At 47.6% G+C, this 19,779-nt stretch overlaps 1 protein-coding gene across 11 annotated transcripts in view; it reads left to right on the plus strand.

Annotated features, from left to right (window-relative positions):
• The window catches only part of HNF1B (HNF1 homeobox B), a 55,985-nt gene extending 37,309 nt beyond the window's left edge, over nucleotides 1-18,676 (plus strand). For 3 of the 11 annotated variants that reach the window (XM_053568382.1, XM_053568385.1, XM_053568391.1), the window contains exons 6-9: nucleotides 45-180; nucleotides 4,443-4,637; nucleotides 8,277-8,395; nucleotides 10,005-12,753. In XM_053568382.1, coding sequence (XP_053424357.1) covers nucleotides 45-180; nucleotides 4,443-4,637; nucleotides 8,277-8,395; nucleotides 10,005-10,121 — 567 coding nt within the window. In that variant the 3' untranslated portion in view covers nucleotides 10,122-12,753. Of the gene's footprint in view, nucleotides 1-44; nucleotides 181-4,442; nucleotides 4,638-8,276; nucleotides 8,396-10,004; nucleotides 12,754-17,720 lie in introns of those variants that run through there. The other 8 variants (XM_053568387.1, XM_053568389.1, XM_053568388.1 and 5 more) reach the window with 5 other exon arrangements.
• Nucleotides 18,677-19,779: the final 1,103 nt, after the last annotated feature.

The raw sequence follows: 19,779 nt of genomic DNA on the forward strand, positions 1-19,779 counted from the left end.
GTGCTTCCAGGCCCACTCATGCTGCTCTCGTTTCTTCTCTCTAGCAGATCTCAGTCTCGGGAGGAGGTTTGCCCCCCGTCAGCACCTTGACGAACATCCACAGCCTCTCCCACCATAATCCCCAGCAATCTCAAAACCTCATCATGACCCCGCTGTCTGGAGTCATGGCCATTGCACAAAGTAAGTTCTGTCCTTGGTCAGAAAGCTTGGGGACAGGGAGGAAGGGAATGGAAAGAGAGTCCACATAGAAGATCTCCTTCAAACGCACCCACAATTTCCAGACTCGATTTAACATCCTTAGCTTCTTATCTCTCTCCTCAAGAATATTTGGATTGTTTAGGGAAAAACAAGAGAAAATTATGGAATGGATTTGAATGTCGGTGACAGTGTCCCAGCTGTACGTCCTAGGTCAAATCATTGAACCTTGATGAGCTTCAGTTTCCTCATCTATAAAATGGGTTGTGAGGCGATCAGATTGGCGGCAGATATGGACATGCTTGTAAACCTATGAAGCATGGATGTGTTTCATGCCGTAGCTTATACTTTGTCTGTTTTCATTCCTATTCCAAGGTAGGTGGTCCATTTTAGGGCACGAGGAGCAGGCTGAAGCAGGCTGTGGCTGTGGATGTCTCCCTGAGAGTTGTAATGTTGATGAGCATTCAGCATATTTTCAGCTTCACCATGACAGCTCAGGCCAAGTCATTGTTTCTCAAAACCATGGGTGCAAGCCTTGGACGTATTCCTGAGATGTGTTGGGAGAGATTCAAGGCTCATCTTGACTTTGGTCACCTTTCTTTCAACATTGTATTCCCCTGTCGCCTTTCGACCTCCCTTGGGTCTAGTGCGCATGTTGGCCACCTCTTTGTTTTGTTCCTGACTTTTTCTTTCTTTCCCTCTTCTCTCCTTAAATCAGCTCTGTCCAGGGTAAGAACTCAGACTCCTAAAGAGAATGACTTATGCATCCTTGGAGGTCAGAACAGAGCTAGTACCCTAGGGGGCACAGAATGAGAATGTGTGGCTCTCACTTGATCCTTAGCAGCCTGGAAACTGATGCATGTTTATCTCTGCAGAAGGAAATATGGATAGGGAAGGCTTTAGGAGATTCACAACATAAAAACTTATTTTAAACCTGCTGCCTTTTCCCTGGGCGCTCTGGTATATGGAATATGGTAACCCTGCTAATACCAGAGTTTGGATTGAGCGTGAGATAGGATACTTAAAACCAGCTTGTTTGCCTTCTAGAAGATTTGATTCAAAGGCCCATGGGCAAGATACCTCACTTCCTTATTTCTACAACCAAAATGATACACAAACTTTCCCATCTACCTTCTTACTTCCTATGTCAAGCTTTGACTGACATACACAATTATGCATAGTTTTTCTCGCACTTGCTCGATTAAAATTTTCCCTAAGCCTATCATATTTTTCAGTTTTATTCCTTCTAATTTCCTGCACCCATACTGCTCCGCCTTCTCACAATGATCATGTTTATCTCTAACCACAAATGGGCAACATCAGAGTGCACACTGACCTTAGAGAAGTAGGTGTGTGTGAGCACGTCTGTGTGTGTGAGTGTGTGTGTGTGGGGGGGCATGTGTGTGTACACTCAGGATGGACAGAGCAGGAAGAACAATGAGGATCCTAGAACACTGCTGAGACACAGAGGTCCTCCCCTATGCAGTATGGGACATCCTCATTTAGATGTGTCAGTTTGTTTTTTGTTGTTTTTTTTTTGTAGAGACAGAGTCTCACCTTATTGCCCTCGGTAGAGTGCTGTGGTGTCACAGCTCACAGCAACCTCCAGCTCTTGGGCTTAGGCAATTCTCTTGCCTCAGCCTCCCGAGCCTGTAGCTGGGACTACAAGCGCCCACCACAACGCCCGGCTATTTTTTTGTTGTTGTTGCAGTTTGGCTGGGGCTGGGTTTGAACCCGCCACCCTCAGCATATGGGGCCAGCGCCCTACCCACTGATCCACAGGCACTGCCCGATATGTCATTTTTTTGTGGGGATTTTTTTTTTTTTTTTTTTTTTTGTAGAGACAGAGTCTCACTTTATGGCCCTCGGTAGAGTGCCGTGGCCTCACACAGCTCACAGCAACCTCTAACTCCTGGGCTTAAGCGATTCTCTTGCCTCAGCCTCCCGAGTAGCTGGGACTACAGGCGTCCACCACAACGCCCGGCTATTTTTTGGTTGCAGTTTGGCCGGGGCCGGGTTTGAACCCGCCACCCTCGGTATATGGGGCCAGCGCCTTACCGACTGAGCCACAGGCGCCGCCCTTGTGGGGATTTTTTTAAAGAGACTCTCACTCAGTCCCCCTCGGTAGAGTGCCGTGGCATGATAGCGCACAGCAACCTCAAACTCCTGGGCTCAAGCGTTCCTCTTGCCTCAGCCTCCCAAGTTACTGGGACTACAGGCGCCCTCCTTGACACTTGAGTAGTTTCTAGAGACAGGGTCTTGCTCTTACTCAGGCTGCTTTTGAACACCTGAGCCCAGGCGATTCACCTGCCCGGCCTCCCAGAGGGCTAGCACTACAGGCGTGCCCCCAGCCTGGTGTGTTGTTGAGCACGCAGGCCCTGCCTCAGGACTGCAGAAGCCCTTGGAGAATGTGGTAAATTACCCGGCAGGGGCAATTCCTCATTCTCATCTCTTCATCCTGCTCTCTTCCTCATCTCTACACAGGACAGGACAGCACGCTTCCCAAGAAGAAATCAGCGCTCAGAAGCCGATGAAAAGGGCAAGAACCACCCACTATGGGAGCTCTCAGTCCTAGAATTGAGGCACATCAGGGTCACAGACTGTGTTGAAAATGAGATTCCTGGGTTCCACCTTGGAAGGTTCTGACTCAGTCAGTCGTGGGTAGGGCCCAGGAATGTGCATTTCTTAAAGAGCTCTCCCAGATGATTCTAAAGCACAGGCAGGTCTCAGAACTATGCCCTCAAATGTCAGCTACTCTAGACAGGATAATTTTCTTTACTGGGCGGAGATTTCCCAAAAAGAGCAGCCAGCATTGGGCTCCTAGAAAAACAGCAAATCACGGGGCTTCCTAGGACAAGGAGACCATAATAAAAGGTAGGAAGGGAAACAGGATATCGGGGTATTCAGTGAGCTGAGAGCTTGAGGAGAAGCTGAGCTCCCTGGAGAACTGCAGACAATGTTACTCTGAGGGTATCAAAGGCTCCCATCCCCCAACCCCCACCCAGCAGAGCCCAGGGGGGATTCTTCCCCCTTCCTTTATGCTCAGGGGTCTCGCCTTTTGGGTTTTTGATAACAGTATCAGCTAAAGCTCTGAGCAGGCGATTGTTGAGGCCTTTGTGCTATCTCCACTGAGGACTTCCCATCAAGCTGCCTTTGAAACCCTCTCCGTTTCAGGGAAGGCTCGCTAGGTGGCCTTCCCATATCTACCTAAAACATATCTTTTTCTAAATTTCCTTCTTCATCTCATTCTACTTCCCAAAGAACTGGGAAAGATTGGATTCTCCAGGAAAGAGGCTGTATTTTCTCCAGACCCTCTTCTCCCCAGTCTGCCCTTGCCTCCCCAAGTGCCCTCCAGGGAGCAGACAGAGCATGGGTACCAAGCCTTGCAGGGATGGCCCAGGTTGTAAGGAGGCCTTAGGATCATTACCAAAAGGCAGAGGCCCTCATATCCCCCAAACAGAAAGATGGCGAGACCCACTATAACTACCAAGGGCCGACTTTGAACTTACTGCTTCCCCCATCTAAAATCTGGTTCTTTTGATGCCGCTAGCCCTGTGCTGTCAGATAAGATATGCCCACTTTAGACTAGAACAGCAGTTCTCAACCTGTGGGTTGCGACCCACTGGAACTGTGTTAAAGGGCTGCGGCATTAGGAAGGTTGAGAACCACTGGGCTAGAAGATTTCCAGTGTTTTCTCCCCTCTCTGCTAAGTCAGGAGAGTTGGCACCAGACTTTGTACTGTCTACTACATGAGGGTTTTCAGAATTCATACTTCCAGGACTACACAGGTTGTTTCATTTTCATCCAGCGGTGGGGCCGTGCACACTCCTGCCCTCTGCTGGACAGACAGATCTGGGCAATAATCCGTGTCTCGGAGCAGACACCTTTTAACCAAGGCGAGCCTCTCTCATATCCAGCATGGATGGAGGGGGCAAGTAGAGCCAGCTTTGCCAGGGCCCCAGTAAGTTTGGGAGGTCACAGAATGGGCTTTTGAGAGACTCTCAGACTTCATTCAGATCTGTTTAAAACCTGTTTGCAACCCACAACTCACTCTGGAATTTAAGCAAGTAAATTAATCTCTGCAAGTGTCAGTTTCTTCGTCTATAAAATCACTTCTGGCACAATCTCCTATCTAGGTAACAGGCTCAGCCCAGTGACTGGCATGTTGAGCAGAGGCAGATGACCGTTGCCATCCACCTCTCCTCATCCCTAAAGCCATCTCTGATCTTTCCCTCTTGCTCCCACAGGCCTCAACACCTCCCAAGCACAGAGCGTCCCTGTTATCAACAGCGTGGCCAGCAGCCTGGCAGCCCTGCAGCCCGTCCAGTTCTCCCAACAGCTGCACAGCCCTCACCAGCAGCCCCTCATGCAGCAGAGCCCGGGCAGCCACATGGGCCAGCAGCCCTTCATGGCCACTGTAACTCAGCTACAGAACTCACACAGTAAGGACGTGGGCACGTGTCGGGAGGGAGCCCTCCACAGCCTACTGCTTCCCTCTCTGGGTCTGAACCTTCTTGGAAGTTTACTGGTTTGGCCACTTTTCCCTGCTTATAATCAACCAAGACAACTTCTCAAGTATAACTCTTATGTGTTGCTGTGTCATTCCTAGTCCTCTACCATCAAGATTCCCAGGGAAAGGTTTGAAGAGGACAATGTAGGCCTAGAGAACACAAGCCACAATTTCCTGTTCTGGCATCCACGGAAAAGATCCCACCAACCAACCACCAGCACCTTTTCCCAGTGAGCCCCAACTTAGCCTTTTCGATCCAAGCAGCTATTACAAATGCTCAGAGCTGACAACTAATTTGCATCCTGTTTGCCTTCCCTGAAATGGAAGAACCCTCTAGAGCAGCAGTTCTCCACCTGTGGGTCGCAACCCCTTTGTAACAATGAAAATACATCCTGCATGTCAGACATTTACATTATAATTCATAACAGTAGCAAAATTACAGCCATGAAGTGGCAACAAAAATAATTTTATGGTTGGCGGTCACCACAACATGAGGAACTGTATTAAAGGGTCACGGCATTAGGAGGTATTAGGAAGGTTGAGAACCACTGCTCTAGAGTTCCCCATGCCCTCCAATTCATACACCCCAAACAACTCTAATCAAGAACCATGAACACAGGTGGAAAATACCACCAGCTCACCATCCCAGGCAAGGAGTATTAGAGTTTCTGCCCCATTCCACCCCGTGCCCCACCCCACCCCCCACAGAGGCTGTCTCTCACATCCAGTTTCTTTCTACACCTACCCCAAGTCTACTTTTCACCCATTTATTTCCCATCCACTCCCTGCCTTTGTTTCTCTACCATCCATCCTACACCACAGGCCTCTAGTTCTCTGGCCAGGTCTGGCGATAGCCCCAACCTGCAAATTGGGAAAGGATCATAGAAAGGATGGATGGTTTCCCTGCTTCAGGAACACCAGGGAAGTGTCCAGTGAGAGTGTTAGTCTTGGATCAGGCAGATGTGGATTTAAATCCTGGCTTCGACACTTACCAACTATGTAAGTGCCATTGGCGAGTTACTTAGCCACTCTGAGTTTCAATTTCTTCATCTGTAAAAGGGAAATTGTATGCATGCAGAGTAACTATAAAGATAAAATAGGGTTGGATTGCATTGGGTAAGCATAAACAGTTGTAGCAATACAAGTGATTATTTATTAAGGGACTCCTGGAAGGTGAGGATGGCAAAGGGGGTTTGCGTTTCTTCCTGGCTGCATCAGATAAAGCTGTGGGTCTGAAGGAGAAAAGCCAAGTTCAGCCTTCTGTCCTTGGGACTCGACCCCTACTCAGGCCAGCAGAGCTGGTTTTAGAGCACCATCTCACATTCCAATCACATTTACGTGGCTTCTAAAATCTGCCACAGCCTGTAGCAAATTCTGGGACCACATATCTCCCACTTCCCTTCCTCCCAGAGCCTGGCCTTATGCTGTCCAGGCCAGGCTTGCTCAGTGGCCAGGCCTCGGTGGGACAGTCAGAGCATGGTCACTACCAATCTGTGGACTGCTGAGGCCCAGCAGGCCTGGCCAGCCATGAAGAAAGAGCCCAGGGGGCCCCAAACAAGGAAATAACAGCCTCCCTGCACGGGAAGTGCAAGCTGAGGTGGCAATCAATGACCTTCACCCCCTTTCCTTACTGAAGAACTGTGTCATGCCTGTGTTCTGAGAATGGGCTGGTCCCTCCACACGGCCAAGCAGCCACGTGCTTTCATTACTTGATCATGTGACCTGGATTTGCACCAATCTTCTGGATAATGAACATGACTCAAAATGTTCCAGACTTCTTCACCTGACTAGCCTTCAAAAAAAAAACAAAAAAAAATTTATTTATTTTTTTTGAGACAGAGCCTCACTTTGTTGCCTTCGGTAGAGTGCCATGGTGTCATAGCACACAGCAACCTCAAACCCTTGGGCTCAAGCAGTCCTCTTGCCTCAGCCTCCCAAGTAGCTGGAACTACAGGCACCCACCACAATGCCCTGCTAGTTTTAGAGATGGGGATCTTGCTCTTGCTCAGGCTGGTCTCAAACTGCTGAGCTCAGTCGATCCACTTGCCTCAGCCTCCCAGAGTGCTAGGATTATAGACATGAACCACCATGCCCAGCCTAAAAACATTTTTTTTGTTTTTTTGGAGACAGAGCCTCAAGCTGTCCCCCTGGGTAGAGTGCTGTGGCATCACAGTTCACAGCAACCTCCAATTCCCAGGCTCAAGCGATTCTCCTGCCTCCGCCTCCCAAGTAGCTGGGACTACAGGCACCCACCACAAACACCCGGCTAGTTTTTGGTTGCAGCCGTCATTGTTGTTTGGTGGCCCCGGGCTGGATTCACACCCACCAGCTCAGGCATATGTGGCTGGCGCCTTAGCCACTTGAGCCACAGGCGCCAAGCCATAAAAACGTTTTTTAAAAAAGATTCCAGAGGCTCGGCACCTGTGGCTCAAACAGCTAAGGCTTCAGCCACATACGCCTGAGTGGTGGGTTCGAATCCAGCCCGGGCCCCCCAGACAACAATGACGGCTGCAACCAAAAAATAGCCAGGCATTGTGGCAGGCGCCTGTAGTCCCAGCTACTTGGGAGGTGGAGGCAGGAGAATTGCTTGAGCCTGGGAATTGGAGGTTGCTGTGAGCTGCGATGCCACGGTACTCTACCCAGGGTGACAGCTTGAGGCTCTGTCTAAAAAAAAAAAAAAAAAGAGGTTCCAGATTTGGTGGACAAGACAGGAAAAACCAAAAATTGAGTCACATGCTTTTGGAGGTCTTATTTGACTCTAGACTCCTTTTGTCTTTTATCTTTCATATTTCTGTGATGTAATAAGGCTATGATATTATTTTGATGAAATTATACAGGGTGTCTCAAAGTTCTGCATACATAAGAAAAATTAACAAACTCATATTTTATATATTTTTATATTTATATATCAACATATAGAGAAATACTTGTAAATATGTTATAAAATTTTGCAATGATTATTTTGTATAAAGGTACATTTAGCTACCATTTCCCATTTTCCCTGCGTATGAAATCGGACAATTAAGTTCGAAAACTCATCCTAAAAAAAGTGCTACAGACCTCATTACTGAATATCAGTACAATCACCTTCAAAGTATTTCCCTTGGCCAACTGGTGACCAGAGTAATATTGAGCAATGAAGTATGTCGCATTTTTTTCTAGCACAAGTTTATGAACTTAACTGTCCAGCCTTGTATACCTAAGAGTCACTTGTTGATGCCCAGGTATCTCGTATTTTATTGAAAGTTGGGGGAGCAGAAGTCCTCCCAAGTACCAGCACATACTAGGAGCTGTGCAAGGCTATTTATTCGGTACAAAGTACATTAAATATGATCTCTTCCAATCCTACAATAAACATCATCTGCATTTTGCAGATGAGGAAATTGAGGTTAAATCACTTGATTAAGGAGCCGGGCATTCTTTTAACCACATCCCACTGCCTTCCCAAACATAACCGCCACCCCCTTTTATCTCCCTGGGAAATGGAAGCTATGATGAAGGGTGGCGGGGTCTGTGGCTGTATATGTGCCTGCCCACACACCTTGACTTTGTCTTTATTCTGTCTCTCCAGTGTATGCACACAAGCAGGAACCCCCCCAGTATTCCCACACCTCCCGGTTTCCATCTGCAATGGTGGTCACAGATACCAGCAGCATCAGTACACTCACCAACATGTCCTCCAGTAAACAGGTAATGGCAGCAGGATGGAGGAGGGAGGAATGACTAAGGGTATTGATATGCAGAGGGTGTGGCAAGTATGGACTTGGCCATAGTTTGGCCCTTCCCAAGCTTCCCAGGTACTTTTCAAAGGAATCCCTGAGGTCCTGGTTGGGGGGGAGTGGGGGAGGAGGGAAGATGGGCCACAGGTAGAAGAGGTTTATTGCTCACCTAAATTCCCCAACAAGAGAAGAAAACAAGGAATGAAGTCTAATGTTGCTGGAGAGTATACAGAGCCCTTGAGCATTGAGATTGAGTATTCCCCAATGGAATGATCAATGCTCCATGGAAAAGATCTTCCCAAGTATGCTCATGAGGTCAGATCCTCTGTCGAGCTTCATGCTTTGCAAGAGGGATCCCTGAGGATCCAGAAGGTAGTCAGTGGAGAAAGTGAGTAGGGAGTCAGGGGTCCCGAAGCTAATTCTCCCAGCCCAGAGCCCACAATGGACCTGGAGTGCCCTAAGTGCCAGGGAATGGACCCAGTTCTCCCAGTCCATAGGGATTCCCTAGCTGACAACCTGGCTTTTCCAGGGGTCTGCAGTCACTTGGAGTTTTATCAAGAAACTTAGAATCAGCTTCCGGGCATGCTGAAAGCGGGGAATCCAGAGGCTTAGTCACTGTTTCAGTTGATGACTAATTCCTACCTCTGCATAGCAGTGGTGGAGTAGTAAAGACAGACAACCAATAGCCAGGCTCGTCGTTTAGCTGCCACTCTGACAGCTGGACTGCTACGGGACACCAGGACTTAGAAAACAGGACAAGCTGTCTGAGCATGGATGGCAATTCCAGAGAAACACAATAAGACCTTTTAGTAGCTGGGGTCTGGGCAGTGTGGGAACTGTTTGGCCTTTATTGATTACTAGATAAGCGACAACCTTGAACTTCACGTCAGAGGCTCTCAGCAGGATTTGGTCTTGTTGATGGTTTTTTTTCCTATCTGAGCTCTCCAGATCACACCTCCTCCATGGGCTTCCAAGCAGCTTCTTTCACAAGCTTTGGGGTTCTGTGTACTTTCCTTTATCCCCATCTCCTCCTGGGCCCTGTAGAGTGTAGGAGAGCAGGTAGGTTCTATTTCTGGTTCTACCATTTGATGACCTTGACCTCCCTTAGCCTTCATTTCTCCATCTTTAAAATGAGAGCTGTAACATCTACTTGTTCGGAAGATTCGGTGAGGTCATGTAGATTAAACCTGTGGTGTGTCTTGGCCATGGAAACACATACACGGCGCGGGCAGCCGGGCTCTGGGGCTGAGGGTGGAGGGAGAGGTGTGTGGGACTTGCCTTGCTGCTCTTCTCTCACCCAATAGAAGATGAAAGGAAAACCCCTGGTTGCCCTGCCCTTCGACTCCCGTGTGATTTCCCACTCTTTGTAGTGAGCAGGGAAAACATTTATCTGTGCTCACAAATCTCAATCAGGGGGGCAGCCAGGCGCAGCAGCCCTCCCTGGGAATACCTTCCCCTTTGAAAGGTTTATCAATCCATCTGCCACTTGGTCGGGCCTAGGCAGGACCGTGATTAATTATTCTTGTCTTTCCCAAGTTGACTTTGATGCTTGCTTGTTGAAACAAGTTCTCTGAATTCAGGAAATGATCTCTTCATCAAAATACTTCAAGATGCTCCTGAGATGCTGCACCAGCCCCCAAGTGCACTGGTCTCCTCTCCACTGGACAGAGTGGCCAGTTGACCTTGAAACTGCATGAGTGGCTCTCTAGAACTACTATAAAGCTGTCTCCCTGTCCCTGGACATTTCTGGAGTCTGGCAAATAGGCTCACTTCTGTGCCAATGAGGATAATTGGCTTAGGACCAAAAAAATACCCATATAGCACTTTACAATTTTTACTTCTCATGGACATCATCTGATTATTTTCTTTCTACTGCAATCTCCTAAGTACAAAGAAATAAACTGGAGCTCAGAGATGAAAAGTGACATGCCCAGGTTCACACAGATGATACATTCTAGAGCTGGACCTTCAGACTTTGGTCTTTGACGCCAACCCATAAGAACTGTTTGCTTTTTTTCAACTGTTTGTTTACCTTCCAATACCCATCTTTAAAATTCCCATGGTAGTTGCCACTACTCTTGTCTTAATGGTCAGTAACAAGAGCAGAAATTAAGCCCACATGCTCTATTCCGATCAGGAAACTTTCTTCTTGCAAGCTGAAGAAGGAATGAGAAAGGCAGAATGAAGTAAAGGGAGGTAAAGGTGCCCCCTCCTGACAGCAGAAGGTATCCACAGCCAAGAAAATTTATACACACTTTCTTAAGGCACAGGGTTAGAAGTGGGTTCTGAAAGAGACTCAGTAGCAATCTTGCCTTTTATTTTGTTTTGTTTTAAAGTATTATTTTGCAAAAAGGATTTCAAAACCATCGCTAGGTATCAGGGGCAGATGGGTGAGGGAAGAGGATTTCTTGGTCAAATATGTTGGGGGAACTGCTGGATTAGACAAAGCTAAGACAGCACCAGGCAGCGCTTCTCAGAACATTTCTCTCTGAAGTACGCACTGAACCGAGCAAGCAGAGTGCACCATGCTCTGGTCAAAAGGACAAGTCCTCATTTAGGGGCGTTGCTCAGTGCTAGGAAAAGCCAACAGACCTGAGCTAATCCCACCTCCATACCCATACCATCAGCCCCTGGTATGTGACCTTGGGCACACTGCGAGACTCAGTTTCTTCATCTATAAATGGGGAAAATCCCATCCCCATCTCACAAAATATTCTAACAGAGTGTCTGGGACATAGGTCAAGTATTCAAAGTGGTAGCTCCTTCCCCGATCCCTCTTCTGCCTGGTTCTTTAGCAGAAGGTTGTCTCCCCTTCTTGTGACTCCTTCAATATTTAACTTGGTGCTTGGTCTCCAGGGGGTCTCACTGTTGCTCAAGCTGGTCTCAAACTCCTGACCTCAAGTGATCCTCCCCCATAAGCCTCCCAGTGTGCTAGGATTACCGGCATGAGCCACCAGGCCCGGCCTTCAATATCCATTTTTAAACACCTATAATAATGATCTAAGGTTATACAGGTATAAGCCTTTAGCCAGGATTTGAACTTTCATCTGTCTGATCCCAGTACTTCCTGTTGTCAAGACAGACATGCTCCAGGGGCCTTGGGGACCACACGTCAGGCTTCTGGAGCTACTGCCATCTCTCCTTTGCAAAACATATCCCTCCCCAACTGCCTCAACTCTTGGGTACTAGCAATTTATCCTCTGAGTAGGTTTATGCCTGAATTCAACAATTCAGTCTGGGCAGTCTGGAAACAAGACCACAGCAAGCACCAACCTCAATTAGAACAAGTACGGGCAGGCTGTGAACTGACTCCTGTTTCCACAACATTCTCTACCAGCTGTTTAACTTCCTAGTTTATAGTGAGGTCAAGAGGGGGCTCCTAGAGCACTCACTAGTCACGGGTGTTGACAAGAAGGAGGTGGGCAGCCTTGTCATAAGTCCCCTGCAGCTGATCCCCCCCACACACCTTCTTGTACTGGGTGATGAGACAGAATGGTTTGATGGCAAGGAGGACCAACCTGGGAGTTAGGCAGAGCTGGGCTCCGGATTCTACACTTTTTAATTAAGTGACCTCAGGGAAATGTCTTAGCTTCTCTGAGCCTCAGTTTGCTCAGCTATAAAATAAGGATACTAATACGTCTTTTCATGGGATCAATGAAAGAACTAACTGCAAGAAGACTTATAAAAACACTTTGCTCGGTGCTTGGCTCAAAGGAAACACCCAGTCCCTGAAACTGGGTTGTATTTAGCTTTCCCTGCTGGCAAGCCTGAAAGTCTCTAGAATTTGGGGGAAATGGCAAAGGGCATTTAATTCCCTCTAGGAAGTGAGGAAGGTGAAGGTGATGAGTTGTTTCCTTTTTTCCCAGAGACAGGGTCTCACTCACTGTTGCTCAGACTGGAGCAGAGTGGCATGATCATAGCTCACTACAGCCTCCAACCCCTGGGCATAAGCCATCCTCCTACCTCAGCCTCCTGAGTAGCTTGAACTACAGGTGTTCATCACTTCACCTGGCTCATCTCTTCTCTCCCCTCCCATCCCCTTCCCTCGGACAGACATGCTCCAGGGGCCTTGGGGACCACACGTCAGGCTTCTGGACCTACTGCCCTCTCTCCTTTGCAAAACATATCCCTCCCCAACCTCCTCAACTCTTGGGTACTCTCTCTTTCTTTCTTTCCTTCCTTCCTTCTTTCCTCCCTCCCTCCCTTCCTTCTCTCTTTCCCTTCCCTTTCCTTCTTCCTTCCTTCCTTTTTTCCTTCCTCTCTTTCTGTCTTTCTTTTTCTGTATTTCTTGCTTTGCTTTCCCTCCCTCCCTCCCTCCCTCCCCTCCTTCCTTCCTTCCTCCCTCCCTTCCATAGGGTCTTTCTATGCTGCCCAGGCTGGTCACACCTGGCCATGGAGGTGAGCTTATTGGTTAAGAACCCAAGCTTTACTCTTTTTTTAAATTATTTTTTATTTTTAAAAGTATAATTCTTTTTTTTTTTTATCACCCTCAGTAGAGTGCTGTGGCATCACAGCTCACAGCAGCCTCCAGCTCTTGGGCTATGGTGATTCTCTTGCCTCAGCCTCCTGAGTACCTGGTACTACAGGTGCCTGCCACAACACCCGGCTATTTTTGTTGCAGTTGCTGTTTTAGCTGGCCGGGGCCGGGTTCAAACCCATCACCCTCAGTATATGGGGCTGGCGCCCTACCCACCGAGCCACAGGCGCTGCCCATAATTCTTTTTTTTTTTTTTTTTATTAAATCATAGCTGTGGGGCGGTGACTGTGGCTCGGTAAGCAGGGCACCAGCCCCATATACCGATGATGGTGGGTTCAAACCCAGCCCCGGCCAAACTGCAACAAAAAATAGCCGGGCGTTGTGGCGGGCACCTGTCGTCCCAGCTACTCGGGAAGCTGAGGCAAGAGAATCGCCTAAACCTAGGAGTTGGAGGTTGCTGTGAGCTGTGATGTCATAGCACTCTACCAAGGGTGATAAAGTGAGACTCTATCTCAAAAAAACAAATCATAGCTGTGTACATTAATGCTAAGCTTTACTCTTGTGAGACCTTAGCAAGTTACTCATAATCTCATTAGATCACCCTTCCCTCATCTGTAAAATTGGAATTATAATCATGATTTTTAATTAATGAAGCTATAATGAATCTCAAATAAGTTAATAATAACAGAAGTGAGTTATCTGATCTTGCTCTCTCTACTTCCTCACCCTTGGTTCTCTCTGGAAATTACTGCCGACTGGCTTTTGTCCTCACACCCACTGTGTCCAGTTTACTATCTCCTCCACGCTGCTAAATCCAACTTTTCAATCTCTATCTTCAACATAGTTGACAACACCCTCCATTTTCCTTTAGGATTTTAGGTAGCTACCATCCTGGTTCTCCCCCTAGGGCACTGGCCACTCCTTCTCATCTCCTTAGCCACAACTTATCTTTCCAACATTTATGGGCTCATCCCCTGGGCTCCTTGTCATCTGTGCTCACTCTTGAGTGATCTCTAGTCCCATGACTCTGGGTCACGTGCACACACTCATGGCTCCTATAATTCTGTCTCCAGTACAGTCCTCCCTGCTGAGTGCCCGTTCACAAATCTGGCACATCTTTGGCAGGGATCTCTGCCTATATTTATCTGATAAATGTCTCAAACTGAAGATGCCTGAATTAGGAATTCTTCATTTTGCCCTAATTTCTCCCTACCCAAATTGTTTCCTCCTTGGGCTTCTCCATTTCTCACAGTGGTACTGGTACTTGACTCTTTTTTCCAGACCCCACGTCCAGTCCATCAGTGAGTTCTCCTAGTGTGCCTTCAAAATACACCCCAAGTTTGATCTCTTTTCACCATTCCCATTAGTACTATCCTGGTCCAGAACCCCCTGGCTCTCACTGATCTCAAGTGGCCCTCACCTGTCTCCCACTTCCACCCATTCCCCACCGTGGTCTGTTTGCCACCCAGCCACCAGAGCCATCTCTTAAACAGAGAAATTAAGCATTCATTCCCTGTCACAACTCTCCAATAGCTCCCCTTTACAACCAGAACAAAACAGACCGACAAGGCCTGACACCACCATTCCACCCCTGGGGTCACCATTCTCACCTACCTGCTGCTTCTTGGTCACTCACTTGGCTTTGCCGGACCAGAACTGAAGTGATCTCACTTTAGGACTCGTGTGCTTCCATCTGCCTGCTGGAACACCTTCCACATGCATCATCTGTACGTGCCTGTGCCTTCATTTCATCCACGTCAGAGTGGCCTCTCCTGATCCCCCACCTAAATTATTTCGTTTTCCCTTAAGTTGAACTAACCCCTTGCCATGCTTGTCTTTCTGCAGAGTACCCATCTCCACCTAAAACTTTATTTTATATATATAGATACATGTGTACATAATACTAGTACATGTGTTTACTTGTTCATTGTTCAAAACCCTCACTAGGATGTAAGCAGAATCTTTTTTTTTTTTTTTTTGTGGGTTTTTTGGCCGGGGCTGGGTTTGAACCTGCCACCTTCGGCATATGGGACCGGCGCCCTACCACTTTGAGCCACAGGTGCCGCCCGTAAGCAGAATCTTGTTCACAGCCGCATCCCTACTGCCTAAAAAATGTGCTAGCACATAGTAGGCACTCAATCACATGAGAAATGAATATATGATAATCACCTACTTCAAAGGGTTGATGTAAGAATGAAATGCCTTGATGCTTCTAAAGCTCTTAGCATGGTGCTTGGCACACAGTAGGACTTTGATAAATGTTAGCACCGACCATGATGTAACAAATCCTCCTACATGAGGATGTCAGGAACATTCACCACAGCTTGCTCCTTTCAGCAAGGTCCGATTCTCAGCAAGGTCCTCGTGGGGTTGGCTGTCCTGGGTCTCCCGTTCTAAGGGACCACAGTGCACCCCTTATCAGATGTTTGTGTTTAGACTCTGAAGGGGGCAAATAACTCTAGTTCCTCTGACAACATTTAGGGCCCTGCCATCATTTTATTATGTGAGCAAACATTTGATAGCTGGGAAGCCCGTCCCTAATGACAGGTCATAGAATCTCACTGGCGTCTCCTTATCTGCCCTCCTTGTTTGCTCTTCTATTGAAACCTGCAAGGTCACAAGCCATTTTCTCTCTCCTCCACCTGAAATCTGAAAATTGGGAAAAAGGCTGATAATGGGAAGTAAAGAGACTCCAGAGTCGGGGTGGGCGGAGGGAGGAAGAGGAAGCAAAAGCTATCAGAGGACTCTGACCAAGGGATCAAAAATGCAGGAGGGCCAGAGACATGGGTCCTCACATGGGTGCACAGCTCAGTGCCATTGTTCCGAGCACTCAAGCACAGGCTGAAGGACCCTGTGAGGCACAGTGTTATTATAACAGCTGTGCCAAGCATCCTTCTTAGAATTTCATATGCATCTACTTACCTAACACAACAATCTGGGAGGCACCTGTGGCTCAGTGAGTAGGGCACCAGCCCCATATACAGAGGGTGGTGGGTTCAAATCCGGCCCCGGCCAAACTGCAACAAAAAAATAGCTGGGCGTTGTGGCGGGCGCCTATAATCCTACCTGCTTGGGAGGCTGAGGCAAGAGACTCTCCTAAGCCCAAGATCTGGAGGTTGCTGTGAGCTATGATGCCACGGCCCTCTATCAAGTGCAACAAAGTGAGACTCTGGCTCTAAAAAAAACACAACAACCCCCATTTGATAGGGGAAGAAACTGAGACACAGAGAGAATAACTTGACCAAGCCACAAAGCTTCGTTAGAAGGCTCCTAACTTCCGAGGATAACAGAACATACACTGAGTGGTCACCTACAACTAGTTTGAATCTCTGGCTCCATGCCCTCCTCGTTCTAAAAGCTTAGACAATTCACTGACTCTCTTTGAGCCTTGTTTTCCTAAGCTATGAAATGGACACAATGGTAACCTCCTCTATGGGAGCACCAATCCAATAAGGTAACAGTGAAATTATAGGCCATTAGGAGATTGATGGTGGGGGTGTGTGTGTGTGTATGTTTGAGGGGGAGTCTTGAGAGAATAACCACCCAGTCAAAGGCAAAACCTTAAATGCCGAAAAAAAGCAAAAGAGAAGGAGGGGGCAGAGGAAAACAAACAAACAAAAAAAGAAACTCCCCAGAGGTGAAAAAGAGAGTAAGGATGTTCCATGGTAGTTAAAAATGAATGAGGCCCAGGGTCCTGGAGGGAGAGGCGTCCTGGAGATGGGTAAGGTGGCTCTTCTCAGAGGGCTTCTCCGGCCATCCTGGGGTCTCTTGCTCACCCCAAGAATGGCTTCAGAGGCCTTCAGCCCTTGGACCCTTTCTATGGTCCCCTGAATTTCTTTTCCCCAAAATAACAAACCTGTGGAAAGCACTTTATTTTCAAATCTGCATCCCTGATGGGTAGTTTGAGTCAGTGGTAATTTTCTCATATTTTTATGGCCTTGCTGCTCTAAGTAGATGTGTGCGTTCGCATAACCTGGGAGCGTAACAGAAATGAAGACTTTTGGCTGGGTGCAGTGGTTCATACCTGTAATCCTGACACTCTAGGAGGCTGAGGTGGATGGATTGCTTAAGCTGAGGAGTTCAAGACTAGCCTGAGCAAGAGTGAGACTCTATCTCTACTAAAAATAGAAAAACTAGACAGGTATTGTGGCAGGCACCTGTAGTCCCGGCTACTCGGGAGGCTGAGGCAAGAGGATCTCTTTAGCCCAAGAGTTTGAGATTGCTGTGAGGTATGACGCCACGGCACTCTACCCACAGTGACAAAGTGAGACTCTGTCTCACAAAGAAAAAAAAGAAAAAGCAATGAAGACTTTTAGGCCCACCCCCAGGACTAAGAATCAGAATTAAATCAGAATCTACATTTTAATAGAATCTCTGGTACTTGTAGGTTTATTAAAGTTTGGGAAGCAGTATAAAAGACCACTGCTCTTAGAGGTCTCCAAAAGAGACCCTTACTTCCATGAGAGACCCCATCCAGCTGCCTTTTCATCCACACTGAGTGTTCTATAAATACCAGTCTCACAGAAAGAGGAGTCCACCGTCAGGATTAAGGCCAGCAAGTTATGACTATTTCAAGGTCCCCAGCAACTCACTTCTCTTTTTTCTGAAGTGGCCAGGAAAGCTGGTTCCCAGGTTTTTCTAAAGGAAATGTGCCTCAGGACCAGCACTGCTGAACTGAGCTGACACTAGGTCCCCAGTTTCCACTCCCAGCTCTTTGCTAGTTGAGGTAGGTGTCAGCTCCCTTGAAGAAGGCAAACTAATGGCCCTTATTGCTGCCAAATGCACACAGCTGAACTCTCCTTTCTCTCTCTCTCTGCAGTGTCCTCTGCAAGCCTGGTGATACCCACACATCACTTACTTGGTGCACAGCAACAAGGACCCTATTTTCCACACCATCACCTTCTGGGCAGCTGTCACAGATAAGCCCAGTGACCTGACAAGCACCTCTGAGAGGTCCCTGCTTACCCGACGTCCTGCTGGTGCCTCGGACAATCCGCTCTCAGGAGGTGCAGGCTGAAGCCCAGCTTCCCTTCTATGCAGTATTGTCATGCTGCCTCTCCCAAGATGTCAAGTTCTCCCATCCGTCCTAGAGGTGGGAGGCAAGAAACCACGGAACAGGGAGAGAGAAAGCGATAGTGTCTATGTTGTGATCCTTCATCGAACAAACTGATGCGAAAACTTGAATCTGTTACTGAAACAAGGAGAGGGGGATGCATGCTATTGAACTGAGCCAAACACACTGTAAATATCCACGAACTCCCTCCCCCATCCCCATCCCAGATGATCTTGAGATTTCTTTTAAAGAAGTAAATTCGTCCAATGGGTGTAAACTATAAACTACTGTAATTAAGTGCAATTTCCCCTCTGTGTCTTCTCCCCTCTGCCCTGTGTATAATACTAAATTGTCTATTAGTTTTCTTTGTAAAAGTCAGAGTTGAAATTTCAAAGTGATCTGTCCGTCTCTCTTCCCTCATGGAGAAACGTCCTAATGGGAAGGGAAGCCCCTTGCCCTGTCCTTCAGGGCTGACACTCACAGGAATGGCATACTTTGGACTAACTGCCAGCTAACTCCAATCTCCCGATGTTCAGACACACTTCTGGATCCCTGGAGGGGCTGAACACAGAGGCAGTATCAGCCTAGCTTCCTGTGGGCCTAAGGGGTTCAGCTGGTGCACCTCCAAAAAAACCTCACGGCAGGGAAACTGGCTGTTTGATAGCAAGAGAAAAAGTTGCAGCCTCAGAAAGCCTCCCATTAAAACAACTTATTTTATCATGGCCCAGAGTCTCATATGTCTGTCTCTGACCCTCTCTCTACCATGGTTCCTCTAAGACCCTCTAGACTCCTTGGAATTTTCTAAGTATTGCACTGGGATCTTTAAGGTGTCGTCTGATGCTATAGAGAGATGGATGGCCTTCACTTACCATCACATTCCCAGTGTCTTCATGTAGGTCTTAGTGCTAATCAAGGTAAGGAGGGCTGATTTCCCCAGCTAGACTCCACAAGTCCCACAGAGAGGTTCTGGCCAGAGCAAGAGCCAGCGCCCTTTTCTTCCCTGCAACTTACAAAGTTAAAGTCATGGAGCCGATGCTTGGTGACTTGTTGTCATAGAAACAGATAAAAATCAAGAAGAATGAAAACCCGATAGGTAAATTTTTTTAGCCTCATGTCAAGCATAAATTCCAGCCTTTCCTTCTACCTTCTTTTTCTTGCTTAGGGCTTTCAGCCCCTAAGAGAAGGGGCTCTTGCAAGTGTCACCTCCTGCCCAGGATTCTCTCTCTAGAGGGGATGCTGATAAATACAAATAGTCCCAAAGGTAAAAAGCCAAAGGCCTAGAGCCTCCACCAGCAGGGACTTTGTCACACATAATCCAATACTGACTCTGGGTGGAAGGAAGACGGACCTGTCCTCTTCACCGTTTCCTCTTTTGCACCCACATGGGCTCACTACTGATCTGTGGTCTAGACTATTTCTCAGGGAAAGCATGAGCAAGGATTGTGCTGACCATGCCCCAAGAGATGTTTTTTTTCAAAATCCCAGTGCAGTGGAAGATGCAATTCTCAGTGACCTGGGCAAATTTACTGAGTACCTACTATGTGCCCAGAGCACAAATGGATAGATATGGAAATGATGGATTCTGCTGCTTTCTGGCTCCTCCCGACAATGTAATTTTGGCTGTAGTCCAGAGAAAATTCATGGTTGGGTCAAGAAGGGCTGAGCACAAAGTCGAGGACTACATATGGAGAGAGCTCAAGGCCCCCTTTCACTAGCCAAGACGTCCAGCTGGATTGCACCTGGGAGTTCAAGAAAGAAAGAAGAAAGGAATATAGGCCTCAAGCTCCAGCCTCAGTTGCAGCCCTGTGTCTAGATTCATGTCATT

Source organism: Nycticebus coucang, chromosome 18 (genome assembly GCF_027406575.1).
Source record: "Nycticebus coucang isolate mNycCou1 chromosome 18, mNycCou1.pri, whole genome shotgun sequence".
NCBI lineage: Eukaryota > Metazoa > Chordata > Mammalia > Primates > Lorisidae > Nycticebus > Nycticebus coucang.